Source organism: Lutjanus erythropterus, chromosome 6 (genome assembly GCF_056507025.1).
Source record: "Lutjanus erythropterus isolate fLutEry1 chromosome 6, fLutEry1.hap2, whole genome shotgun sequence".
Lineage (NCBI taxonomy): Eukaryota > Metazoa > Chordata > Actinopteri > Lutjaniformes > Lutjanidae > Lutjanus > Lutjanus erythropterus.
In genome coordinates, this window is record NC_139322.1 from 10,337,668 (window position 1) to 10,359,845 (window position 22,178).

Genomic DNA, 22,178 nt, shown 5'->3' on the forward strand with positions numbered 1-22,178 from the left:
GCACTGTTTTTTGCTAACCTGTTTTTGACGGCTGTACAAGCTCCACTAGATGAGATTGTTGACTAGATGTTCCCATGATACTGAGAAGAGCATTTCAGCCTCTCTGAGCTGCTAACGTTAGCTTGGCTAACTACACCAGAAGTAAAACACAGACACGGAGAGTCGGACAGCAGCTGCCTGAGGTTGGTCAGCTCCGATTGCTGCAGTGTTTACCACGACACTGAGCTGTGATCAGTGTGGCCACGCCCCCTGCAGTAGCTGTCCTGTGAACCTTCACCTGGCCTCTCCTAAGTCCATTTGATCATTTTTCTTAACATTTATCAAAGTTACGTGGTGAATGGAGTTTGGCTCAGACCTGGAGGTGAAGTTATACTTTAAAGGTAGTCTCACACAGTCAAACTATCTCCACCAGTCTGGTTCTGCACATTATCAACAACACTCTGACATGTTTGTATTTCTCTAAACCAATCATTATCATTGTGGGTGGGGCTAAGCCAAGGATGCAGCAATGGTGGTCCTGCAAAATAATGTTTGAAGGGAAACTGTTTTCATGCAATATTTGCACGTTGAAAAGAAAAGCTAACAGCTGCTAGCTTAGCTTGTTTATGTTCATATCTTTCGTGTTCAAGGTGCTAATTTGCCATTTTCAGTATGTTTGTTGCTAGGTGAGAGGTTATTGCAAATAGCAATGTAGCAAATACCGTAATGCCGCCTGAAACTAAGCATCCAATGGCAGATTTATGCCTGCAGACAACATCTAGAGAGTCAGCCTACTTTAATGGTGTCCTCCTCAGCTGTAGTGTAAGCAACACTGAGCTAGCTAGCACAGTAATGCAGCTGGTGGGTGTCGTTTGATTGAAAGAAAGTAGTTCCTACATGAAACTGCTCACAACAAGGTCTGTGGATTAGGGTTGAGTAACTGGGTCATCATTTCGGAAAAGAGACACTGCTTTTGAGTTTTTCAAATGCATTTTTTGGCTCTTTGAGCAAAAACCGAGTGCCATCTACTTCTATTACACCCAAGAAAAGGCAGACATCTCCAAAACTCAACAACTCACACCAAAACAATCTAGCTGGATAAACAGCACTACAGGTAGGGCCAAAAATATTTTGATTCAGGGGTGATCTGTCTCTTTAAGATATCAGCGTATCACAATCAGTTATATTCAGTGACATCTCATTTTGTAGAATCGGAGGGGCTTTCCTGAGAATTGTCAACCTTCAAACACTGATCTCAGCTTACAATGGCCTGCGTGCGCTTTGCTTCAGTATGACACCGTGACTTCAGTGCAATGCGTGACCTTTGGCTTTTATCTGCAGCTCAGGTTGCTCTCTGTGTATTTCCACTTCAAGCTAAGCTGAACGCGCTCCAGAGACAGAAGCGCTAAAGGCTCTGATGTTATTTTTGTGGCGTGTCAGTCAGTCTCTCCCAAATTTTCTGCTCTCTGCTGCAGCGTCATTACTGTGCATGAAGCTGTCATGCACACATTATTGTTTCTGAGTGGATGAAAAGACGAAGAAATGAACAAAGACACATCACGGTACAGGGCATACGACCATGTTTAATGGCAATACACTGCAAAAACTTTCATCACTTCAAACATATCATTCAGTGCTTCAGTCTGTCTGTGAGGTTGTCAAAGTAGTGCTATAAAACTTTGTCTTGTGCAACAACAATGATATGGTATCACTAGCAAAGATCAACAGGAAGACTTATGAAGACATATGTGCAATAGTGAGGAGACGTTGAGGACGCTGGTGTTCTCTCATGATAAATATCACTCTGTATCTATTTGTTTTGTCCCTTAAGCAGCATCTATTTCCAACTGATGTTCACCGCAGGTCATCAGGTTTTTAATTTTTTCAGGCATTAAGGCAAAAATACTTCACATACCCAGCTCTTGCTTTTGCATTTTGTAAACAAAATACCATTTGTGTAATACATCTCTTTAGTTTCCCTCTACGGTAATGTTTTTTTTGTCCTTTTTTAAAGACATTATAACACATGGAATTCACAAAAGTTCAACTCATGGCAGTGTGGTTAGACAACAACCTCAGCTACATCAACAAAAACAATCAAAAACAACGAATGCATTATAGTACTGATTGAATAAATCAGAATATAACACCACATACACACATACTCCACCAGACAAGAGAAAAGTAATCACAGACCACTTACAAAACATCTCTGATAACATACTGTGCTTCAGTAATCAAGCGATCATAATGTTAAGGTAGAAATGGGATAATAATTGACAACTATTCTATTACTTAAAGTGGAAACAGACAACATTTTGGTTTAACTTTTCATTATGAAGTAAGTTTTGATTGCACAGTCAGTGTAACAGCTATAGAATAATGACACCATCCACATTTAGATTGGTTTGCTTTCACTGTGCAAATCGGTCGGGCCTCCAGGCATGATTCTTCCTGGTAAAATTCTGTCTCCATTATAGACTAAATCAGTTTTTCTCAAACTTTTTACATCACGTACAACCTCAGAAAACATTACACCCTCCAAGTGCAACCAGTATGACCCACACTGAAATACAGTAGCAGAGGCCTACCTACCCTATTCTGATGTGGACAGTTCACGCAAGAGACAGATTTACAGTGAGCAGGGACGCTACGCGAAACACTGCCCTTTTCCATTCAGCAACCATGTTTCAGCATCTGTTTTATTTTTTGTTCTCTGCGAGTGAATCTACTTTAAATTATATCAATTATATATTATATCTGGTATAAATTATCTGATTTTGATAAATGATGAAATATGCGTCCCATGCTTTCCAACTCTTTTCATTTCTCTTCCTCTTTCTGTTGTTTCCCTGGAGGTTCAGTTCCATTGATTTTTTTCATCCACATGATGAATTGTCAATATCTGCCAATCCTCTATATTAGTGTTCCCCAACCCTGGTCCTCAGGGACCCCTGTCCTGCATGTTTTAAATGTTTCCCTGCTCCAACACACCTGATTCAAATGATCAGGTTGTTGTCAGGCTCCTGCAGAGGCTTGATGATGATCATTTCAGGTGTGTTGGAACAAGGAAACATCTAAAACATGCAGGACAGGGGTCCCTGAGGACCAGGGTTTGGGAACACTGCTCTATAGTTAGTAGAAATATTAGAAATATTACCAGTGCCATTTGTGGTCGTGTTCTTTTCTTTTCTCCTAATGTTGTCTTCTAACGGTACTCCAACCTCCACCACAACACCAGCCGCTGTTGGTGCAAAGCAATAATGTCACTCAAACTATGTTTTTACTATGCAATACACGTCATTACCATAGCTGATGGCTGTTCCTGAATTCAATATAAAATTGTCACAATTTCAATTTACCTCTTCAGTGAACATGCTTCTTACTTCTCTCTTATTTCTAAAGTATTTTTCATAATTTCTTCACAGAGCTCAGCTCTGACTCTGAGGAAGTGTGTTCAGATAGTGTTTCCCATAGCTGAACATTACCCCTACCAGTTCTGGTTAGTTATAGCAGAAAATGGAAATACTAGGGGGCTGCTAAGTTGTCTGTTTCCACTTTAAAACGTTTGACAAAATGCATGAAAAAGTCACCAATATAGTATAACTGCTTTCTACTTGAATTGGATTTTACATGGAAATACCCATAAATTGTACCCAATCTTTCATTAGATGAAAATATATATTAATCTAACAAGCTCACACAGTGATACACAACTTCAGTAGGAGACGTGTGTTTTTTTAATTGTTGGCTTATTTTGGAATCACAAAAAGGCACTTAACTTGAGAGCATAATTTTTGTGGCTTAATCACAAACGGTGCAAGACCATCAGCAGTCCAATGAAGAAGAGAGCACTGGGTTCCTGCAGCACTATCGAGAGCGAGACAACTCCACTCACAAAGACGACGGATGGCATCAGATTCCTGCTTACGTCATGCTCAGACTGGAGCTCGGAAACCTCTGACTGTGTGTTTGGTAGATTCTCTAATAATGTGTCAGGGGAAATCTGGGCAGCATCTTCCTCCTCTTCCCATGCTGAGACAGACTGAAGGAGAGCTGAGTTTTGGCTCACCTCAGTGACACCTGCGCTCACCGTGGGGTTCTCCGCGAGTTCAGGTGATAGTGGAGTTTCACCTTCTGCTCCCAGAGACGCCTGACTCTTTGCCAAAGCAGACGAGAGTGAGGGCGTAGTGCCTTTATGATGTGCTGCTGCAGACCTGGAGGAACCTCTTGATAATCCGGCAACAAGTTCATTCAATCCCTCTGCGACCTCTCGCTTAAAGCCCTGAGTCACACTGGGAGCAGAGATGCACTCAGCAGGCAGTTCAAGACAAGGACGACCGGCTGGGTCATCGGTCGATCTGTCTTCTCCCGTTTCTGGCCACACATTCATCTCAGCGGCTCGAAGATGCATACACAAAGCCTCTGAGGCAGGGATTTCTTCTCTGCCAGCCTGGAAGCTGTCTGATCTCTGCCTTAACTCTTGTTGCAGGGAAGGAATTGAACCAGGCAGTTCTAGACAAGGACGACTGGCTGGGCTGTCGGTCGATCTGTCTCGTTCTGTTTCTGGCCACAGATTTGTCTCTGTGGTCAGAAGATTCGTCTCTGCGGTCAAAAGATTCATCTCTGTGGTTGGGGGATGCGTCTTGGCAGTTGGAAGATGCATGCACAAAGCCACTGAGGGAGTGATTTCCTCTCCGCCAGCCCGGGCGCTGTCTGATCTTGGCCTTGACTCTTGTTGCAAGGAAAGAGTTGAAGCAGGCAGTTCAAGAGAAGGACAACTATCTGGGCTGATGGTGGATCCATCCTCTCCTTTTTCAAGCCACAGATTTGTCCCTGCGGTCGGAAGATTCATCTCTGTGGCCGGAAGATTCATCTCTGCGGTTGGAAGATGCCTGCACGAAGCCTCTGAAGCAAGGATGTCCTGACCTCCAGCCGGGGAGCTGTCTGATCTCGGCCTTGACTCTTGTTGCAAGGAAGGAGCTGAAGCAGCGAGTTCGAGATAAGGACGATGACCGTCTGGGCCTTTGGTCGACCTGTCTTCGCCTGTTTCTGGCCACAGATTCGTCTCTGTGGTTGAAAGACTCGTCTCTGCGGTTGGAAGATGTATGCCCGAGGCCTCTGAGGGAGGGATTTCCTCTCCGCCAGCCTGGGAGCTGTCTGATCTCCGCCTCAACTCTTCTTGTAGGGAAGGAGTTGAAGCAGGCAGCAGTGCAGAGGGACTACTGTCTAAGGGCTGCTCTGACGTTTGGTTGCCTAATTCACAGTGGAGTCTGGGTAAAGGCTGTGACTTATTTGGCTGGACTGATTCGCTGGCACAGAGTACAAAGGATGAATTAGTTTGAAGTGTGGTTTCGGATGACATACAAGGGAATCGTTCACCTGGGGATACAGTGTGAGCGGACAGCGTGCCATCAGCAGATGGAAGCTCTTGGTTGGGTGGGACAGAGGGACCAGATGGGTGAACTGCAATCTGTTAAAGTAAAACAGTGAGACAACAGTGACAGCGAGGAGAGTATAAAGACAAAGAGGAAAGATTTGTATTCCACATTAACATTGCACACACAGAGAGCAGAAAAGCATTTTACTGCATACTAATGCTTTTCTGAGAGATGGAACCCATGCTGACATTGTAATTGTGAGGGAAGGCAAACAAAACAGGAGCAGTATGATGATTGGCAAAAACGTACTTTCTGATGCTGTGACTTCTCTTGTCATGAGTATAAACGGTGGAAAGTGACAGTACAAAAATACTTACACATAGCAGAAGGGCATCCAAGGAAAAGGAACAGGAGATCAATGCAATTTTTCATAATTGGCACTTTTTAAATGAGTCATTTCCTGTTTCCTGTTCTTAGATATGCTATTCTTGTTTGTGTTGAAAAGAAAACCAAATTTTGAGGATGGTGGAAAGATGTTGCTGGAAAAAGCGATACACACTATATACTAATTCTACTTTTAGCGGGGTTTGATTTTTTCCTCTTCGATTGTGCTGGAAAAATATATTTTAAAAGGTCAAGCTCTTGGCTGTTAAATCTTGTTATGGGCCAACCTCCAAGTGATTTAGGTTTTTATTGAAAAGCATTTTCTGTAGCTGAGGACTTGAATTTGGTCAACTGTGTCAGACACATAAAATCATTCATAACACAAAGAAGACACATCAGGCATAGCATGTTTTTTTTGTTGACATAAACTCATTTTATGAATCATTATGAACAGACACAGTTGACAGCCAGCTGACTAAATTGACATCACATAAAGGGGCATGTCCAAATTTGTTTGACTCAGTGGCCCAAGAGGGGTGTTGATTAATTATTTCCTTCTTCCTTTTTATTATTACATTGAAAAAGTACTATTTTCAAAAATATTACTCCATTATCAAAGAGAACTGAGTGTCATGCTGCCTGACTATCTTGCTAGTTTACAGCAATCATTCGCTAGCTAGTTAGCCAGAATTTTGCTAGCATTAGCTAAGTTAAGATGTGAATATATATGTTGCTTTTACAGGTTCCCCAGCAACATATTTTAATCGTCTTCAAAATTTGGTTTTCTTATCACAGTAGACGAGGCTAGCACATAGCACGTCGTGGAACAGGAAATAGCTCTGGGTCGATTATTTTATCTTCAAGTTTAGCCAATGTACCTATTTTCACATACTGAATTTAGTGGTGATTGTTTTCCCTTTGAATGAACCTTGATTTCATTTTCACTTGATTTTATTAAAAAAGGAAAATAGCTAATAATCTAGAAAAGAGTTTAGCCTGCTGTGTGACAAATATTGAGAGTCAAATTGAGATTAAATCAACAATCAACAGAAGAATATAAGCCTGACAGACATTTAATAGCAACGTCACCCAGAGGAACAAATGCAAAAGCAAGACACATGAAACACAGATAACAGACGGTTGTGACTGAGGATGTGTTAGATATAGAAGAACATCTTAAGATTTAACATTGTGTTATTCTCACGTTTCCAGATGAAAACCCAGCTGTGACCTCGTATCCAATTTCAAGGCAAAACATCACAGCGTTGAATGCTACAATCTTTGTTACCAAAACTCTACGCTTCATAAATTTACACCAAATATTTCCTCAGGTTTTCCGCTTGTCTCGAGAGAGCACTTTGTGTAGATCTCAGAGAAAAATCTATTAAGAAATGACTTAATTCCACCACAAAATGAGCAAAAAAAGCTGACACTAGTGAATTTAATTAAAACAGTGGATTCTGGCAATTAAACTGACAACATTTAACTTGAGAGTTATTACACAAAACTTGAAGAATTAATTTGTCACAAATGATAAAGTTTGAATGTTTAACCCCCTGAACACTCCTGAATTAGATTCTCAAAACACGCTGGATGACGTGTAGAGAAAGAAAGCATTTACCACTTGGAAGGAGCTGATGTTAATACAGTAGTCGACTGGTTTAATTGTAATTTTGATGCTCTACAGAAGGGAAACAGCATGCATGTGAACATTAAGATGAGCTGGATGAGTACATGCCTGACAGATAGAAACTAACTGATAGTATCAGTGAGACATTAATACCAGATCATATGTTATCATGTTATTCTGTTAGACTATTCTGTCCAGGCTGTGTGAGGTAGTTTAATCAGTGTCAGCGTAGTTTCCTTTTCTCCTGACATATAAACGTCTTCCAGTATGATATGTTTTATTAAAGGAACTGTTCAAATATCAACTTTTGTTTACCAAAATGCAAATGTAAGCCCCCCTGGTAATCCTAGTTTTAAGCAGCTCAACAACTCTCTCTTCCACCATTTTACCGTCAAAAAAGCCAGATAAAAAGTTGCCTACACGGCGGCATCGAGCATCGCTGCAATTCGCTGACATGTGGCAACTCCGCATTTTGAGGAACAGGTTGATATTTTGGGAAACACGCTTATTTCCTTTCTTGCCATGAGTTACTGATGCTGCTCCCAATTAGGAGACAGTTAGCTTAGCTCAGTGTAAAACATCATGTAGGAATTCAGAGGAATCAATACATTTTTTCTCATTATGATAACCAGCAGTGATTCTAGACAAAATTAATTATGGCAATTTTTTGTAACCTGATTTTTTTTTTTACCCTAATGGTGTCTAGTTGAGAATTTGTGATGTTGCCGAGGTCAACAAACGTCCCCTGGGGTTTGTGAACCCACTTTTTCATATAATATTGACACCAAGAATCTAATGGAAAGGCCATCGGCTTGGTAAAATCACTCCTTATTGCTGAACAATAGGAAAATAAATTTTAGGCTTGTTACAATGCAAATTTTGCTATTTTGTTTCACAACAGTTTCCTGCATTAGCCAAATTAAACTAGTTTATTCTCAGACATCATTTGCAAGGTTATGATATGGATGCTAACAAAGAATATGACATAAAAGTCAGAGAATATGGCTTGAAGGTCTGAGATTATTGTCTTAAGTAATTAGTAGATTATTAGTATTTGTTTCAATAACATTATTTGTTTAAGTAACTCACAGTTTCAGTTATTTGTTTCAGTAACACTGTGTCAGAGTCATATCATCGCAAGAATGATTATTACTGTAGACTCTTGGAAGTGGGTCAGGTGGGTCCAAACTCTGTTAATAAACCTAATTTAATGAGTTGAATGCACTGCAGAGAGTTCCTTCAACTCATTAATGTAAGTTTCTGGGAACATGATCGGCATATTAGCCCAGATTGCTTTGCTTAAGAGTTATATATGATATTAAGTTCAGTTAACTCAAAAGACTGATAAAACTTCTTTGCACTTATTATTCAGCCTAAGTTCAGTTAACTCATGATATTAAGGGAGCAGAGGAACTGGAAAGTTTTTAAGTTGAGCCACTTTAAAATGATTTACAGCAGCATGAAAGCCTGAAAGACGAGACTCCAGGAAGTATCGGCCAAGAAATAGTCTGGCACAAAACCCCCTGCAGAGAAATGATGTGAAAACATTTTGGTTTTTTGTAGATGAGCTGTAGATGTAGATGAACAAATGAGATCATGTATGGAGAAACAAAAGGAGAAACAGTTATTTCTTCTGTCTGAAGCTGCTGATTATTATTCAGAAAAAGTCAGCTCCATGATTACTTCTGCATCTACCTTAATCAGTCGCTGATTAAATGCACCAAGATTAGTACCTTCAGCTGAAGGATATTTTTATATGTTTGTATGTCTTTACTGTAGAGTTTCTATTTCCAATGAAAAACAAAGTCCTTTGAGTTATAAAGCATTTTTGTCAGGTTCTGATTTTTCAATATCCCCCAGTTAAAGAGGGGAGGTGGTGGTAAAACTTATGTTAGCCAAAAATAAAAAGAGACAGAGAGATAGATTAAACAGTATGAAGAAATACATCTCATAATCAATCATATGCCGGTGTTAAATCATTTTGATGCTTGGTATGAACAACAACTGCATTGTAAATCAATAATAAGCATCCACAGCCGCTTCCTGTCTCCTATCAAAATACAGATAGATATAATGATGTCTCTGTGCACCTCTGGTCTGAAGGTGTCTGATTTTACCTTTGGACTGAGCCAGGCTGGCTGTTCCTCCTGCTTTGCTGCATATTTAGCGAGTGGTATCGGTCTTCTCATCTAAATCTCAACAAGAAAGCAAGTAAGCGCATTTCCCAAAATGTCAGACTATTCCTTTAAGATAGCACCAGGGTTGCAGTGGTTATGCATCACTGTGTTTGGTCTGAGATGAGTTTCAGTAATGTATCTCAATACAAATGAAATCTGCGGGCAGTGATGATCGGACCCTCACACCCCGCCTGCGTCGAACGCAAAGCGAAGCATTGGACATGATTCCATACGGTCTGAGGGAGTATTAGTGCTCTGAATCACTAACAACTGAAAAAGACACGGATTCAAAATGAATGCGGACGAAATCAAACGGTGCAAAGACATGAGCATGCATCATGATATGAACATACAATACAGTACAATACAATGCAATACAATACGAAGCTGACAAGGAGACTAACATACAGTACTCGTGCTACAGCGGCGAGAAGCGACACGTTACCTAAGTTGTGGCTGAAGCTTCAATGAGCTGTGAACAATATAAACAACCAAGCCATTGATGGTGAGCTTTAAAAGTGGAACGAAAATGTTATGTTTTATTACCAGTGTTGGGGAGCAGTGAACTTCATGGAATTAAATTTACAATTTAACTACATTTGCGATAGCTTGTAGTATTTCAGCTAAACTTATATTTGCACGTTGATTTAAGTAGTTAAATGACTGTTTTTGCCATCTTTTGGCACAGCGGCTTAACTCCACTGACTCTTTTGCAATAAACGCAACTGAGTGGCATTTTTGTATTATATTTTGTTATAATTTGATATGACATGTACATTGTCACTTTGATCACTTTCCACGAAGCACTTTGAACTACTTTTTTGTTGATTAACCAACAACATCAGATTTCTAATTGGTGTAGCTTTGCTGTAGTTCAGCTTCTTCACAACACTGACTTGCATAAAGCACTTAGCCTGCTTACCTGTTAAATGGGAAAGTGTCAACAACTGCATGCAAATCCTGATACTTTGAACATAATCCGACAAGTAATTTGCTAAGTGTGTGTCCTGTGTTGGCAAGCAAGTAAATGTGATGGACTATTTTGAGTTTTGCAGGTCATAGAAAGTTCATAAAGAGAATAACCCTGATGAACCCTTCTGTCGGTTAACAGTTTATTCCATTAAAAGCTCTTCCTTGATTTCTTCTTCTTCTTGTTTTACTCTTACCTCTATGTCGATCTCTGGCTGTACGATGACCGGGCACACAGCTGTGGGCCTGACAAGTCCTGACATGGACGTCCCTGCTTCTTCTGTTGATGTAAAACAAATAATTACACAGTGAGAGCCTGATTAGTCTGAATAGAGAAAGCAATTATCTTAATATTTAATCAATGTTTTTATGTACATTACACGAGCAATTTAAGGGGAACTCCACTCATGAAAATATTTGTGTAAATTACTTCTGTGCCTTAGATCGGATCTTACTAAAGTTTGAAAAAGTAATCCTTATGTCATCAGAGTAATCTCAGTTTGGGTTTGAGACACAGACAGGCTGCATTACATGCTGGAGGTGTATGCATGTGTATCTACAGCTGGAGACAGTACTGAAATACACTATGGGAAATGTAGGATCAAGCATATTTGAGGATAGACTCATATGAGAGTTAAAGGGATAGTTTTGACCTTTTCAAGTGGGGTTGTATGCGGCACGTATCCATGGTCAGTGTATTACCTCCGGTAGATGGCGGTCGGCACGCTACCAGCTTGGAAAAGCAGCAGGAGTACAGGTGCAGGAAGCTAAGCAATGTACTGCTGTGGACAGGGTCAGCAGCAAAATGTACTTTAACCACTTAAAACATCATTATCAGTTTAAGTGTATGCTACATTTAGAGTCTTTTCACTGCTTTACCTTGCTGTCAAACAGTCTTTTCAAACAAGAAACTTAAGTTATATCATTTGTAACATCGTTCCCTCCCAACCACCAGACTCCTTTGGCAAAAAAACAGTAAACCTACCTTGCAGAACATGGTAGTTGTTGGTGTTACTGACTCAAAACTAACCCTTTAAAGCACTTAAGTCACACAATAATACAAACAAACTAACCAATCGAGGCCAGCAACAGATCAGAAACTCCCCTGTTCTGTGATTTAAAATGACTAATTTTGCCAATGGAGTCTGGTTGCTTTGGACAGAGTGATATTTGTCTTATATGATGGCAGTTTCCTGTGGAAAAGTCTGTCTGATGGAAAGATAAAGTGGTGAAAATATTCAAAACATAGCATACGCTTCAGCTGATATTGATGTTTTTTGGTGTAACTTTTCTAGATGTACATTTTGCTGCTGACCCCGTCTACAACAGTTCATTGCTTAACTTCCTACACCTGCTGCTTCTCCACACTGTGTTGACCGTAGGCAGTACACTGACTCTGGATAAGTACCTCATACAACTGCACATTAAAAAATCTGAACCATCCCTTTAAAGTCAGGACATCTTGGATTCTCCTGCATCAATTTTTCACTGCTAATTTTTAATCTGTCTCTTGTGGGTAACCCAACATTACGGAAATGCGATAATTGCAGAGTATACTTGCTTTGAGTAAACTGAGCCATTCTACATCTTGCCACCATGTATAATTATCCAATATATTAAGGTTTAATTATGTATGTCAGTAGTGACAACAGTGCTCATACTATACCTTCTTCCTTTTCCTGCTCATCCTCTGAATCAAAATCATCATTCATACTGAAAGAAAACAGAGACATTTGGGTTATAAGACAACTTAAAAACAAGCCAAAACTATTCAGTAATACATGCTTTAAAATATACAGCAAATATCTACATGATCGTTCACTTTACACACACATCTAATGCCTAAAAACAGCACTGCATTAATGCAAAACACGAGTCCACAGACAGTAGCGTTGTCGATACACAGTCCACTGATTGAAAGGTGAGACCTTTGGAATAAAAAGATTCAGATACACAGCTGAGGACGGACTCCAGGAAAAGAAAATGTCCATTGTGTGCTGTGGCTTTGTATCCTCAAGATTACTCAGACAGTTTTGTAAATTGTATTGATGGCTCATCTTGGGCTACAAAGGCAGAATCTGAATCAGCTGATAAATGCAGCAGCCATGTACGAAAAGAAAGGACCCCGAGATTGACTGTTACGTGATGTATGAAGAAGACACATTCAAACAGGCAGAAGAAGGGGTCCATAAACCATCGTCAACACCTGTTCTGGATAATTAGGCTTAATATTTGCTGATGCATTTCAACTAAATGTGCTGAATTGGCTCTTTTAACTGATCACGTACTGTATTTTACTGCACATTCTGGTTTCTGAGATGCTAAACCAGCTAAGCAGGGTGTTTTAAAGCCAAAAAGCCTCAGCGATGACCCACCTCGTTAGACTGTTTTGTTAAAATAGATGGCGAGGTGGTAAATTACTGAGTGAGACACTGTGGACTGAGGGTAGAGGTCACTGAATGGTGCAAAGATATAATAAGGTAGTTGAAGTTGTAGAAGTCACCCCAATTATTCTGATATATCAAATGTGACTGGGGTGACAGCACTTACGGAAGGAGACACTGGGCTATTTCAGGTAAATGTATTTACTCGGATATTCCCACTGGAGTATAATCCATGTCCTTCTAAGACCTGCGCTGGGTGCTTTCATATGTGGTTACATCAGATCTTGAATATTTATAAATGTATATTTATATCAATAAAGAATAGACATGATTCATTTTAAAATCCTCTGCCAAATAATGAGGCAGAAATGTTTTCTATAAGAAGACACTTGTGTTGAAAGAGGAAGGTGCAACATTGCCGAGACTCCTGCAGAAGATGCCAAATGAAATAAAGGTCAACAAGTGAGACGAGCATGTGACAGGAGCTGCACAAATAGAGAGCGGATATCCTGACAAGCTGCTCCTGTTCCTTGTTCTTATTGCACTTCAGGTTTAATATCAGCGGTGCAGATTTAAACTCTGATAGAGATCTGACAGAGATCTTTGCATTATACATGTCTGCTGATGTGAAGTCATCATTAATCGCTAAGCTCTCCACATGCTGTTAACTTTTTAAAGGTTTCAGACTCTATTATGGCAAGCGCAGAATCTTCATAATTACAAAACCAATCTTTGGAAAAATTGAGTCCTGATTCCTGAAAAAAAAAAAGCAGACATAAAACTTTTCATTATGCGGTTTGAAGGTTACATTTGAGATTTTACTCAAGACACTCAGGCACATGTCCACACATGGGAGGAGACTAATGGGGACCCTGCATACTGTTCCCTAGGAGTTTTAAAAAGGTGACACATGTCCTGAACATTTAGAGAACATCCAGGACGTTCCTCAAACGTCCTCTTTTGGTTATGAAAATGCTGCAGCTGGAAGTTTCCTTTATGACTTTAGGGGGATGTTCCATTTTGGTTATTTTATGGTCACAAGGCAACATTACAAAGAGGACATTAAAGATGCCAAGAGAACATTCTCACATGATTTCCTCTCAGTCACATCCTAAGAGAATATAGAATACATTACGTCTGCCTATTGGCAATTTCATGACATGACAGAAACAAGGGATGTTAATGTTTAGTCATGTATTGATTAATCTGTTCAGAATTTAACCAATTAAAAGCAACAATGCATGTTATCAGGTTTTCTTGTGATTGGGTTTGGTCGTCCTCGATAGACTAGAAACAGCATTGATTGCACTCTATTTGACATTTCTTGAGACATTTATTGATTAAGGACAGGAAGACAAGAGCAGGTATTTCTGTTTGTTTTAAACTGTTTGTGCTTCTTAAATTAATATTTCACATAAGTAACGTGCCTCTAGAATTTGTATTGTTTTGCTTATTAATGATTGACTGAATATTGATTGTTAATATCAGATAAGGAAAAGGCACAAAAGAAAAAGAAAAGAAGAAAAGAAAGACTGAATGCAAATGAATATTTTTGTCGGTAAAATCTACACTAAAGTCAGATATTACGCTTCTAAAACTTCTGGCAGTCTGGGGAAAGTCCAGCAGTATAAACAGGAATGCTACAGTTTATTTTAAATTGTCAATCAAGCCAGATCTGCTATCCAGCAACACGTAACGTCAGCAATGGCAATACTGAACGTCAGGTTCAATAAAATAATTTATAAGAACTGAAACAGGCTGCGCTGTTCTGTGTGGACTTTGCATGTTTCAAGGTAACAATTTTTAGGTCCCTTAAAGGTTCTGCAAAAGTTCTGTGTGCGTTTGTGTTGTAAATTGATGCTTTGTGGTATTTTAATATGTATATGTACGCATGTAAGTTAAAGCTGTGCTGAGCATTAATATGTCAGTGCCTGTGTGTGTGTATATGTGGATATGGACTAAAATAGATATTTCTATTTTAAATGTATATTCTGTTTTTTTTCAGTTGTCAACTTTGAGCATGAATATAAATAAACTCAACTCAGCATTATAGGCTGGTCCCTTTAAGGATCCTATAATGTCACCGAAGGTTCTGCAAAGGTTATGGGAACATGGCGCAGACACTTAGAGGGAACATCCAATCATGGTGATCCCCTAAATTTACTTCCTGAATGTTCCCGTAAAGTCCGCCAAATAATGTCCCCCAACCATTTAAAGAACGCCGCATCATGACATTCGGGAACATTCTGAGAACATTCCCTGGTGACTTCCTTTAGACCAGCGAAGACATTCTCAGAACATTCTGGGAACGTACAGTACATTTTCTAGCTGGGTCTGTTCCAAATCTTTACAAAAACTGAGATCTAAAATTAGAAAATGTAGAAATAAAAACAGTGTTTAGTGCTATCGTGTGGGCAGGTGTGTGTGGGGGTCTTTATATACGATAAATGATCAAAGGACTTCTTAAAAATGTAGATTATTTTAAATTTTTATTAGCCCTACTCCAGCCTGAGATGTGGGGCTGAAGCTCCGTTTAGCCCAGGTCATGTTGCAAAAATCTAAGCAGCGAGTTCATGCACACGTGTCTGCAACGATCAATTTCATTACGGATTAATCTGTCGATCATTCAGTTCATAAAAAGCCAGAATATGGTGAAAATTTGATGACGTCCTCAAATGTCTTGTTTTGTCCACAGCCCAAAGATATTCAGCTTACTGCCACAGAGGAGTAAATAAACCAGAATATATGAACATCTGAGAAGCTGAAATTTGAGAATTTGGGCATTTTTTTCTTAAAAACTGTCTCAAAAGAGTTGTCAGTAAATTTTAATAGCTGACTTTAGATGCAAAAAAGATTAAGATATGAGAAAATACAACAGCAAACACTTGGCGATCGAGACAGACAAACAGAAAAACAGCATTGCTCCTGCTCTGCTCTCAGCATTCACTATCAGCTCCATCACGATTCAGTGTGATATCTATATTTACCAGAGGTGGAGATACTTAAGTTAAATTTAAACTAAACCAGCAGTAGGCTTACACTGCAAACCTACTGTATGTGTGTAACTGATATTAACATACAGTAAAACATTCTGGTGTCTAGACTTGTTTCATAGTGACCTTCCCTCCCGCTGCCTGCCTTGTTAATGCGTTAAAATCCAATTATCAGCGAACTTCAAAGCACCTAATGAATCTATAATGGTTGCTATGGTGGGAGTGCCGGTACACTTTCTGCTCCCCAAACTCCTCCTTTTCAATCAGTGACTCATCCATCCCTAACAGCCCATCTGGCCCTTTCCTACTTCCAAACAGCTCCAGCAGAGGCGACCTACATGACAACTACATCAGTTTACACCCTGTTTGCTCCTTTTATGGGTCCTCATAAGCTTTGGGGATCTTCCCCGCTGCTATCTGTCACCGTCATGAGATTCATCACCGGCTTTCATGTTGATGAAACAATAAACCGGGCATTTAAACGTTCCTCTCAGGGATTGGTCGACTTAAATGCAGGAATAGAAGGAAGAGAAGGGGGTTCGTGTGCCCGTTTTACATGAGGGAAAAAGAGGCCAATCTGCTCCATTGAAACGGCTCTGCTCCCCTATGACTCTGATAGAAAAGGTCAAGAGGTAAATTTAATGCAGGGAAACGTCAGGCCTGAAAACGACACCTGCCCTTTGCCTATTTTGATCGCCCTCACACACCACTGGATGATTGGCATTCTGAGGGGGGTGTGTACTCTGCCTGTCTGTCCACAACTCCTTCTAGGCCATGTCTCACTGCAGAGCGAAGACACCAGAGTATAAAGCGTAGGATTAAAACCGGCCTTAAACAAACTTTATGAGGTAGCTCTGACTCTTGTGCTCTCGTTACGCAACAAACTGTGCAACTGTGGTTGTTAACATCCTGCTTTACTTCAGATTTGAGTTCTTGCTGTGCTGAATGCAGTCTCCAGGCAGAGCTGGCGAATAAAGCCGTATGCCCGTTGCACAAAACCTCAAAGGGAATTAGTAGGCAACAGGAGCTCTGCAGCTGTTGCACAACTCCAATGTCTGGTGATTTTGTGACTTTGTTTACATCTATCTACTTATAATTTGATGACTAATATGAAACTTCTGCCAGAGGTTTTCAAAGCAGGAGGGAGGTCTCCCCAGGGGGGCTCCAAACACTTTCAGGGGAGGCTCAGTGAATCAAAAACAAAAAATATTACAGTACTTATCAAAAGGAGGTCACATAGAATAGCCTAAATGTGTGAGAGGTGGGTTAAAGTAGTTTTTGGGGAATTTTGCTGTTTTTCCCACTTTCACCGAGTCAGAAACTAATAAATGCCTTTGGACAGACCTTTTTTTTTTAATGCATTTGGTGTGGTCTGAAGTTATGTCAGGCTGCATTATTAGGCTGTTTTGGCTCAATTGTTGAGCGTCTATGGATCAAATAACCATGATCTCACAGACATCCACAACTAAGCCAAGTAAAATAAGCAGGGTACGCCTGTTCCCAACTGCTTCTGTGGGGAAGCCCTTTGCCAGAGTTAGGCTATTTATTGTTCACTTTGGTCTGAGCATGTTATATTACTGAAATATTACTGTGGCTTAGAGCGTCTTAACTTTGACTTTGGTTAGAAGGTTGGACACCTTAAAAACCTGCCTTTAAAGGTCCGGTGTGTAAGATTTTACAGTGTTTTACTCTAAGAAATCGAATATAAGATTCATAAGTATGTTTACATTAATGTATAATCACCTGAAAATAAGAATTCTGAAATGTGAAATGTAAATGTGTTTTCTTTATCTCAAGAGGAAGCCCTTATCTAAAGAGGGTGTTGCATGTTGCACCATTTCTTTTTACACAATAGCTCAGAATAGATGAACCAAACACTGGTTCTAGATAGGACCTTTCGTGTTTTTTGCAAGTTTTACTGCCACTGTAGTTTCTCTAACCCTGTTCATCCCACAGGGCATGACACAACTACGCCACAGTTTTGATCCATCCTCTATCTGGCTGCACGTCCCACCAGCAGCATTTCAGGATCGTATGCTCAGATTATGTTGGTTTGGTCCTCTTTCTTTGCTTTTTTTTTTTTTTTGCTTCTACTATGGATAAATAGGCAAGTTCATTTTTTGTCTGTTTTTATGATAGTGAGTTTGCACAGGGTCTTTTAAATTGAAAATAGATTCACCGCATATTTGAAGCGAATTAGGGTGAAGAGAATGGCAGCAGTCAGCTCCAGCAGATGTGGCGAAGCTGCAACGCAATGCAGCTGCACCTGGTCAAGCCATGACACGCTTGGAAGGGGAGGGTGAAACACAGAGACGTATTATATGAAATTAGACTTCGGAAACAAAGATGGCGCTCATTCAGTCCAGTGGGAATTGCTTGACAAGCACATACACCAAATAAAGTTTTTGAGCGTCTGGGCTTATTTCCATAGAATTCTGAGTATGTTCAGCAGTGTTTATCCCACTGGGCCTTTTACATTGTGATGATGCCGCAGTTATTAAAATCTCTTTTCTTGGCTCTGGGACAGTTTTACAAATATAAAACCTCTGAGCATCAAAATTCATCATAGAAAGAGTCATAGGTGACCTTGTTTGCAGTTTGAGCTGTCCTGTCAGCAGTTCTACAGACATCTCTTTTGTAATAGTGGCCTACGGAGGAAAATGCTTTTTGGGCTCGTAGGGAATTTTTCGCTGCAATACTGTGAGTGGCCACTGGCAAAAATTGGATGCAGGGCTGAATGGGAATGCCCAGTCTTGTCCATTCATACATCAGAGAGGGACTTAGGCAAAAGTCTGCAATTGCCTCAGACCCCAAGCTACCAAGGGAAAAAAGAAAAGATAGTCTGCACAGCCTGTTCAACCTGCTGCCGTCTAGCAAGAGCAAGAGATACAGAAGTATCCAGTGCAGAGCAACTTCTGTCCTCAGGCTGCGACACTTTTTAATTATCCTCAGCACTCCGCCATAACTAACATTTATTTTTGTGACTTATTATTTAATCACGGATAGAAAAGAGAGGAGAACAAAAGGTGTGAAAGGCCCCATGCCCGTGTTTGTCTTAGGCCCACCCCTGGTGTGTTTTTGATTGGCAAGCTCACTGCTAGATGCCACTAAATCTCACACACTGGTCCTTTAAGCAGAATGAGATTTTGCCAACAGTGAAGAACAGTGATCAGCTCAGGCTGTGGAGGTCAAATGAATCTCAGGCAGACAGTGGACAGAATATTCCACAAATGCTCTGTTAAATTTGTATCCCTCCATCTGTGTCTGACAAGCATGTGACAGGGGATTTACCTGTAAGCTTTCGGAGGTTTCAGGATACCTCTCGTTTGCTGGATGTTGCTGGTTGTCTGAGCCGAATCATCTTCATAGGACAGCAGCAGAGTCACCACATAATTCATAGAGGAGTTATTAGCCCAGTAATCACCATCTGAGGTCTCATAGCGAACAACGAACTCAATGCGAGAGCCGTGTGTGGTGTAAGGTGGTGCAAAAGACAGCTTGAAGGAGAACTTGTCAGTGTCCCCATCACAAGACCCCTGGACATACTCTGCTGGGTGGTCAAAGTAAGTGGCCCAGTTGTCCATGGACGATCTGATGTACACTGCTTTATTGAAGGAGATGTTCAGGACTCTTACCACCCCAGTGAAAGCGAGAGGCTCATTCTCTACTGGAGACAGGAGCTCGACCTCCACCTTGTTGGAGCGCACAGCCTGCAGCAGCGCACTGCTGCCGGGCGCGTTGAACTCTGGGTGCACCTGATAGATCGGCTCTCTCTGCTGCTTGCGATACTTTGCCTCTTCTTCCTCCCACCTGGCGTTACCCTCTTCATCGTCCGAGTCAAATGCAACAAATGTCTTCACATCTACCAGATCTCCACCTGTTGCATCCGCGAACGACACCCTCTTTCCGGCGGACAGCGCCTGGTGGATGCGCATGTACTCGGCCGTCTCATCGAAGATGGACGCGCCGCGCTTCCTGGGCACAGGGGAGCATCTCGGGATGAGGCGCACGTCGGTGTCATCGTCTTCATCATCATCATCATTATTGTCCTCGTCGTCCAGTGGGGACCTGCTCTCTGCCTGCTCGTCTGACTTGCCTGATTTAACCGTGGTAAAAAGGCCCTCTTGGCTCGGGATGGATAGAAAAGACATTTCTGCAGGAGTGTACACTCATGGAGTACATATGGCGTCTCCAAAAACACCACCAAATAATAGCCAGTGTAGATCCAGCAGCGTTACGCACAGCCTCCTCAGCTCAGCTCAACGTGTGGCGTTAAATGTCAGCCATGGAAAACGTGCCTTTACTGCCAGCCCTTGTGATAGTGTATCCCCCCGGTTTACATGACTTTATGCATCGCAATTTGGCTGCTGTCGCGGAAGGAGCAGCCTCTAATTATAGCACTGACCTACCGGGCTCTCCATGCTCCAAATGTGTCTTTTAAGTTGGTATAATCCTCAGACTCCCCTCCTGAGTTCCGTTTGGTTCGGGCTGGCTAAACGCCCACTACTGGAAACCAGATATTAAAGCAATATCATGTCGGGCAACTGCTGTCAGTCATATGACACATTTTTAAACCTTTATTCAACGTCTTCAAATAACAAACACGCAGTCTCATTTTTAGATACGGCTAAGAATAATTCAAAGCGACATAAATCAAAAATAGCAAAACCAAAACAAAATAATATAAATTAAAATTAACCGTCAATATACTAAGGTTTGACACATTTTTAAACAGATGTATAGATACTAATAATATTTTTTTCAAACCTTTATTCAACAAATTCAAATAACAAACACTGTTATTGTTAAATACAACTAAAAATAATTACAAGGTCTATAAATCAAAAAGAAAAAGCACCAAAAAGAAAAATGGGGTACAGAAACAAAAAAAAACCCCGGAAATTATTCGCTCTTATGTTATTATGAATCCAGGTTCCATTGAGCAGAACCTCCCCGGTGAGCCAACATGCCCAACAGCAACAATTCGGCTCTGTTTGACCTGAATGGAACAGAACTTAATAGGTACCATTGATAACACCCGAGTTTATACTACTATTTCATGCCAAAATGGCTGCTGGGAGAAAATATCTATTTCATAGGGAGGTATTTTTTTGAACATTAAGTACCTCATCCTGATAAGGCAAGGAATCAAAATTTAATTTACTTTAATATACTCACTTCTAAAATATGTCATTTCAGAATTTCACTACTGAGCCTATGTACAGCCACTGTATACAAGAACCATTTCACGTAGTAGGAAAAAGATGTCTGAGTAGACAACAAACAAACTGTATAAGCCTGCTAAACCTGCTATTGAGCGTCCATTTTTTATGGGAATAAACACATTCCTGCTGGTATCTCAACCACTGACATAAAGATTATCTAAACCAGTGATACTCAATTGAAGGCCCGTGTCAGATGGTGGGTGGATGACCATTTTCTAATTCACAGTGAAAATAAATTAACTCATACTGGGATTTTTAGATTGTTATAGGCCTACCAATTAGTAAATGTTGAATGATGTCCCATGGTCATTGCTTAGAAAGTTGCATAAAAGAGATAATATATCCTATTTATTCTGTACCCGGTATGAGCTGTTTGTGTCTATGATTTATATCTATTAATTATTCCAGCATTTGAGTAATTGCATGATGCAAGAGGATCTAGCTATGTGTAATGTTATATAACCAGTTTAAGTGTAACCAAAGCATTTACACCTAAAATGCAATTGCACCTATTAAATGCAGTGGCTAACATTCCTGTTTTATGTAGGCCTCGGCCTAGTGTCAATCCTTGTACCAAGTTATAGTCAATAAATTGGGTTAATAAGTAATTTAATTAGAAAATAATAAGCATAAAACGTAATGAAATAAAAATGTAATAATAACGGTGCCATTTGAACGCACCATGGCATCTGTTCAGGCCTTCCATTTCCACTGAAGTCCTTGTTTACATTTTGCTCGACACTGAGATATGTGTGATTAATTAAACATTTCCTACATTCACACGTCAAATGTTCAAGGGGTAATCACACAGATACAGAGTTAAAAGCTGTGATGAAGTCATGAAATGTACAGTCTGTTCAAATATTTCACTTTCACTGACGTTACAACTGCCTCACGACAACCGTCAACTGCTGCACTTGCCTGCTGCGCAGTTAGGTCCTGTCTAGAAGGGAACCCTAGATTTAGAATCTCGCGAGATTCATACGTGTTGCATTTTCATCACGCACTTTGAACATGCTAATTGTGTTTTGTAATGTGAGAATGCTTTTGTTACGT

At 40.4% G+C, this 22,178-nt stretch overlaps 1 protein-coding gene across 1 annotated transcript; it reads right to left on the reverse strand.

The window, feature by feature from the left end:
• Window positions 1–3,696: 3,696 nt before the first annotated feature.
• On the reverse strand, window positions 3,697–20,285 carry LOC146324893 (uncharacterized). Its single transcript, XM_084720515.1, has 4 exons — window positions 19,189–20,285; window positions 12,187–12,233; window positions 10,718–10,800; window positions 3,697–5,452 (listed from the first exon to the last, which is right to left on the reverse strand). The coding sequence occupies exons 1-4, from the start codon at window positions 20,046–20,048 to the stop codon at window positions 3,788–3,790; spliced, it is 2,655 nt and encodes an 884-aa protein (XP_084576641.1). The 5' UTR covers window positions 20,049–20,285; the 3' UTR covers window positions 3,697–3,787.
• Between the last annotated feature and the right edge of the window lie 1,893 nt (window positions 20,286–22,178).

Excerpts from the sequence above, each read along its gene's own strand:
- LOC146324893 (XM_084720515.1), bottom strand. The coding sequence starts at position 20,048 with ATGTCTTTTCTATCCATCCCGAGCCAAGAGGGCCTTTTTACCACGGTT. Across the intron at positions 12,234-19,188 it reads AAACCTCCGAAAGCTTACAG|TATGAATGATGATTTTGATT; the intron begins GTAAATCCCCTG and ends GTTTTCTTTCAG. Across the intron at positions 10,801-12,186 it reads TGAGCAGGAAAAGGAAGAAG|AAGAAGCAGGGACGTCCATG; the intron begins GTATAGTATGAG and ends TTACATCAACAG.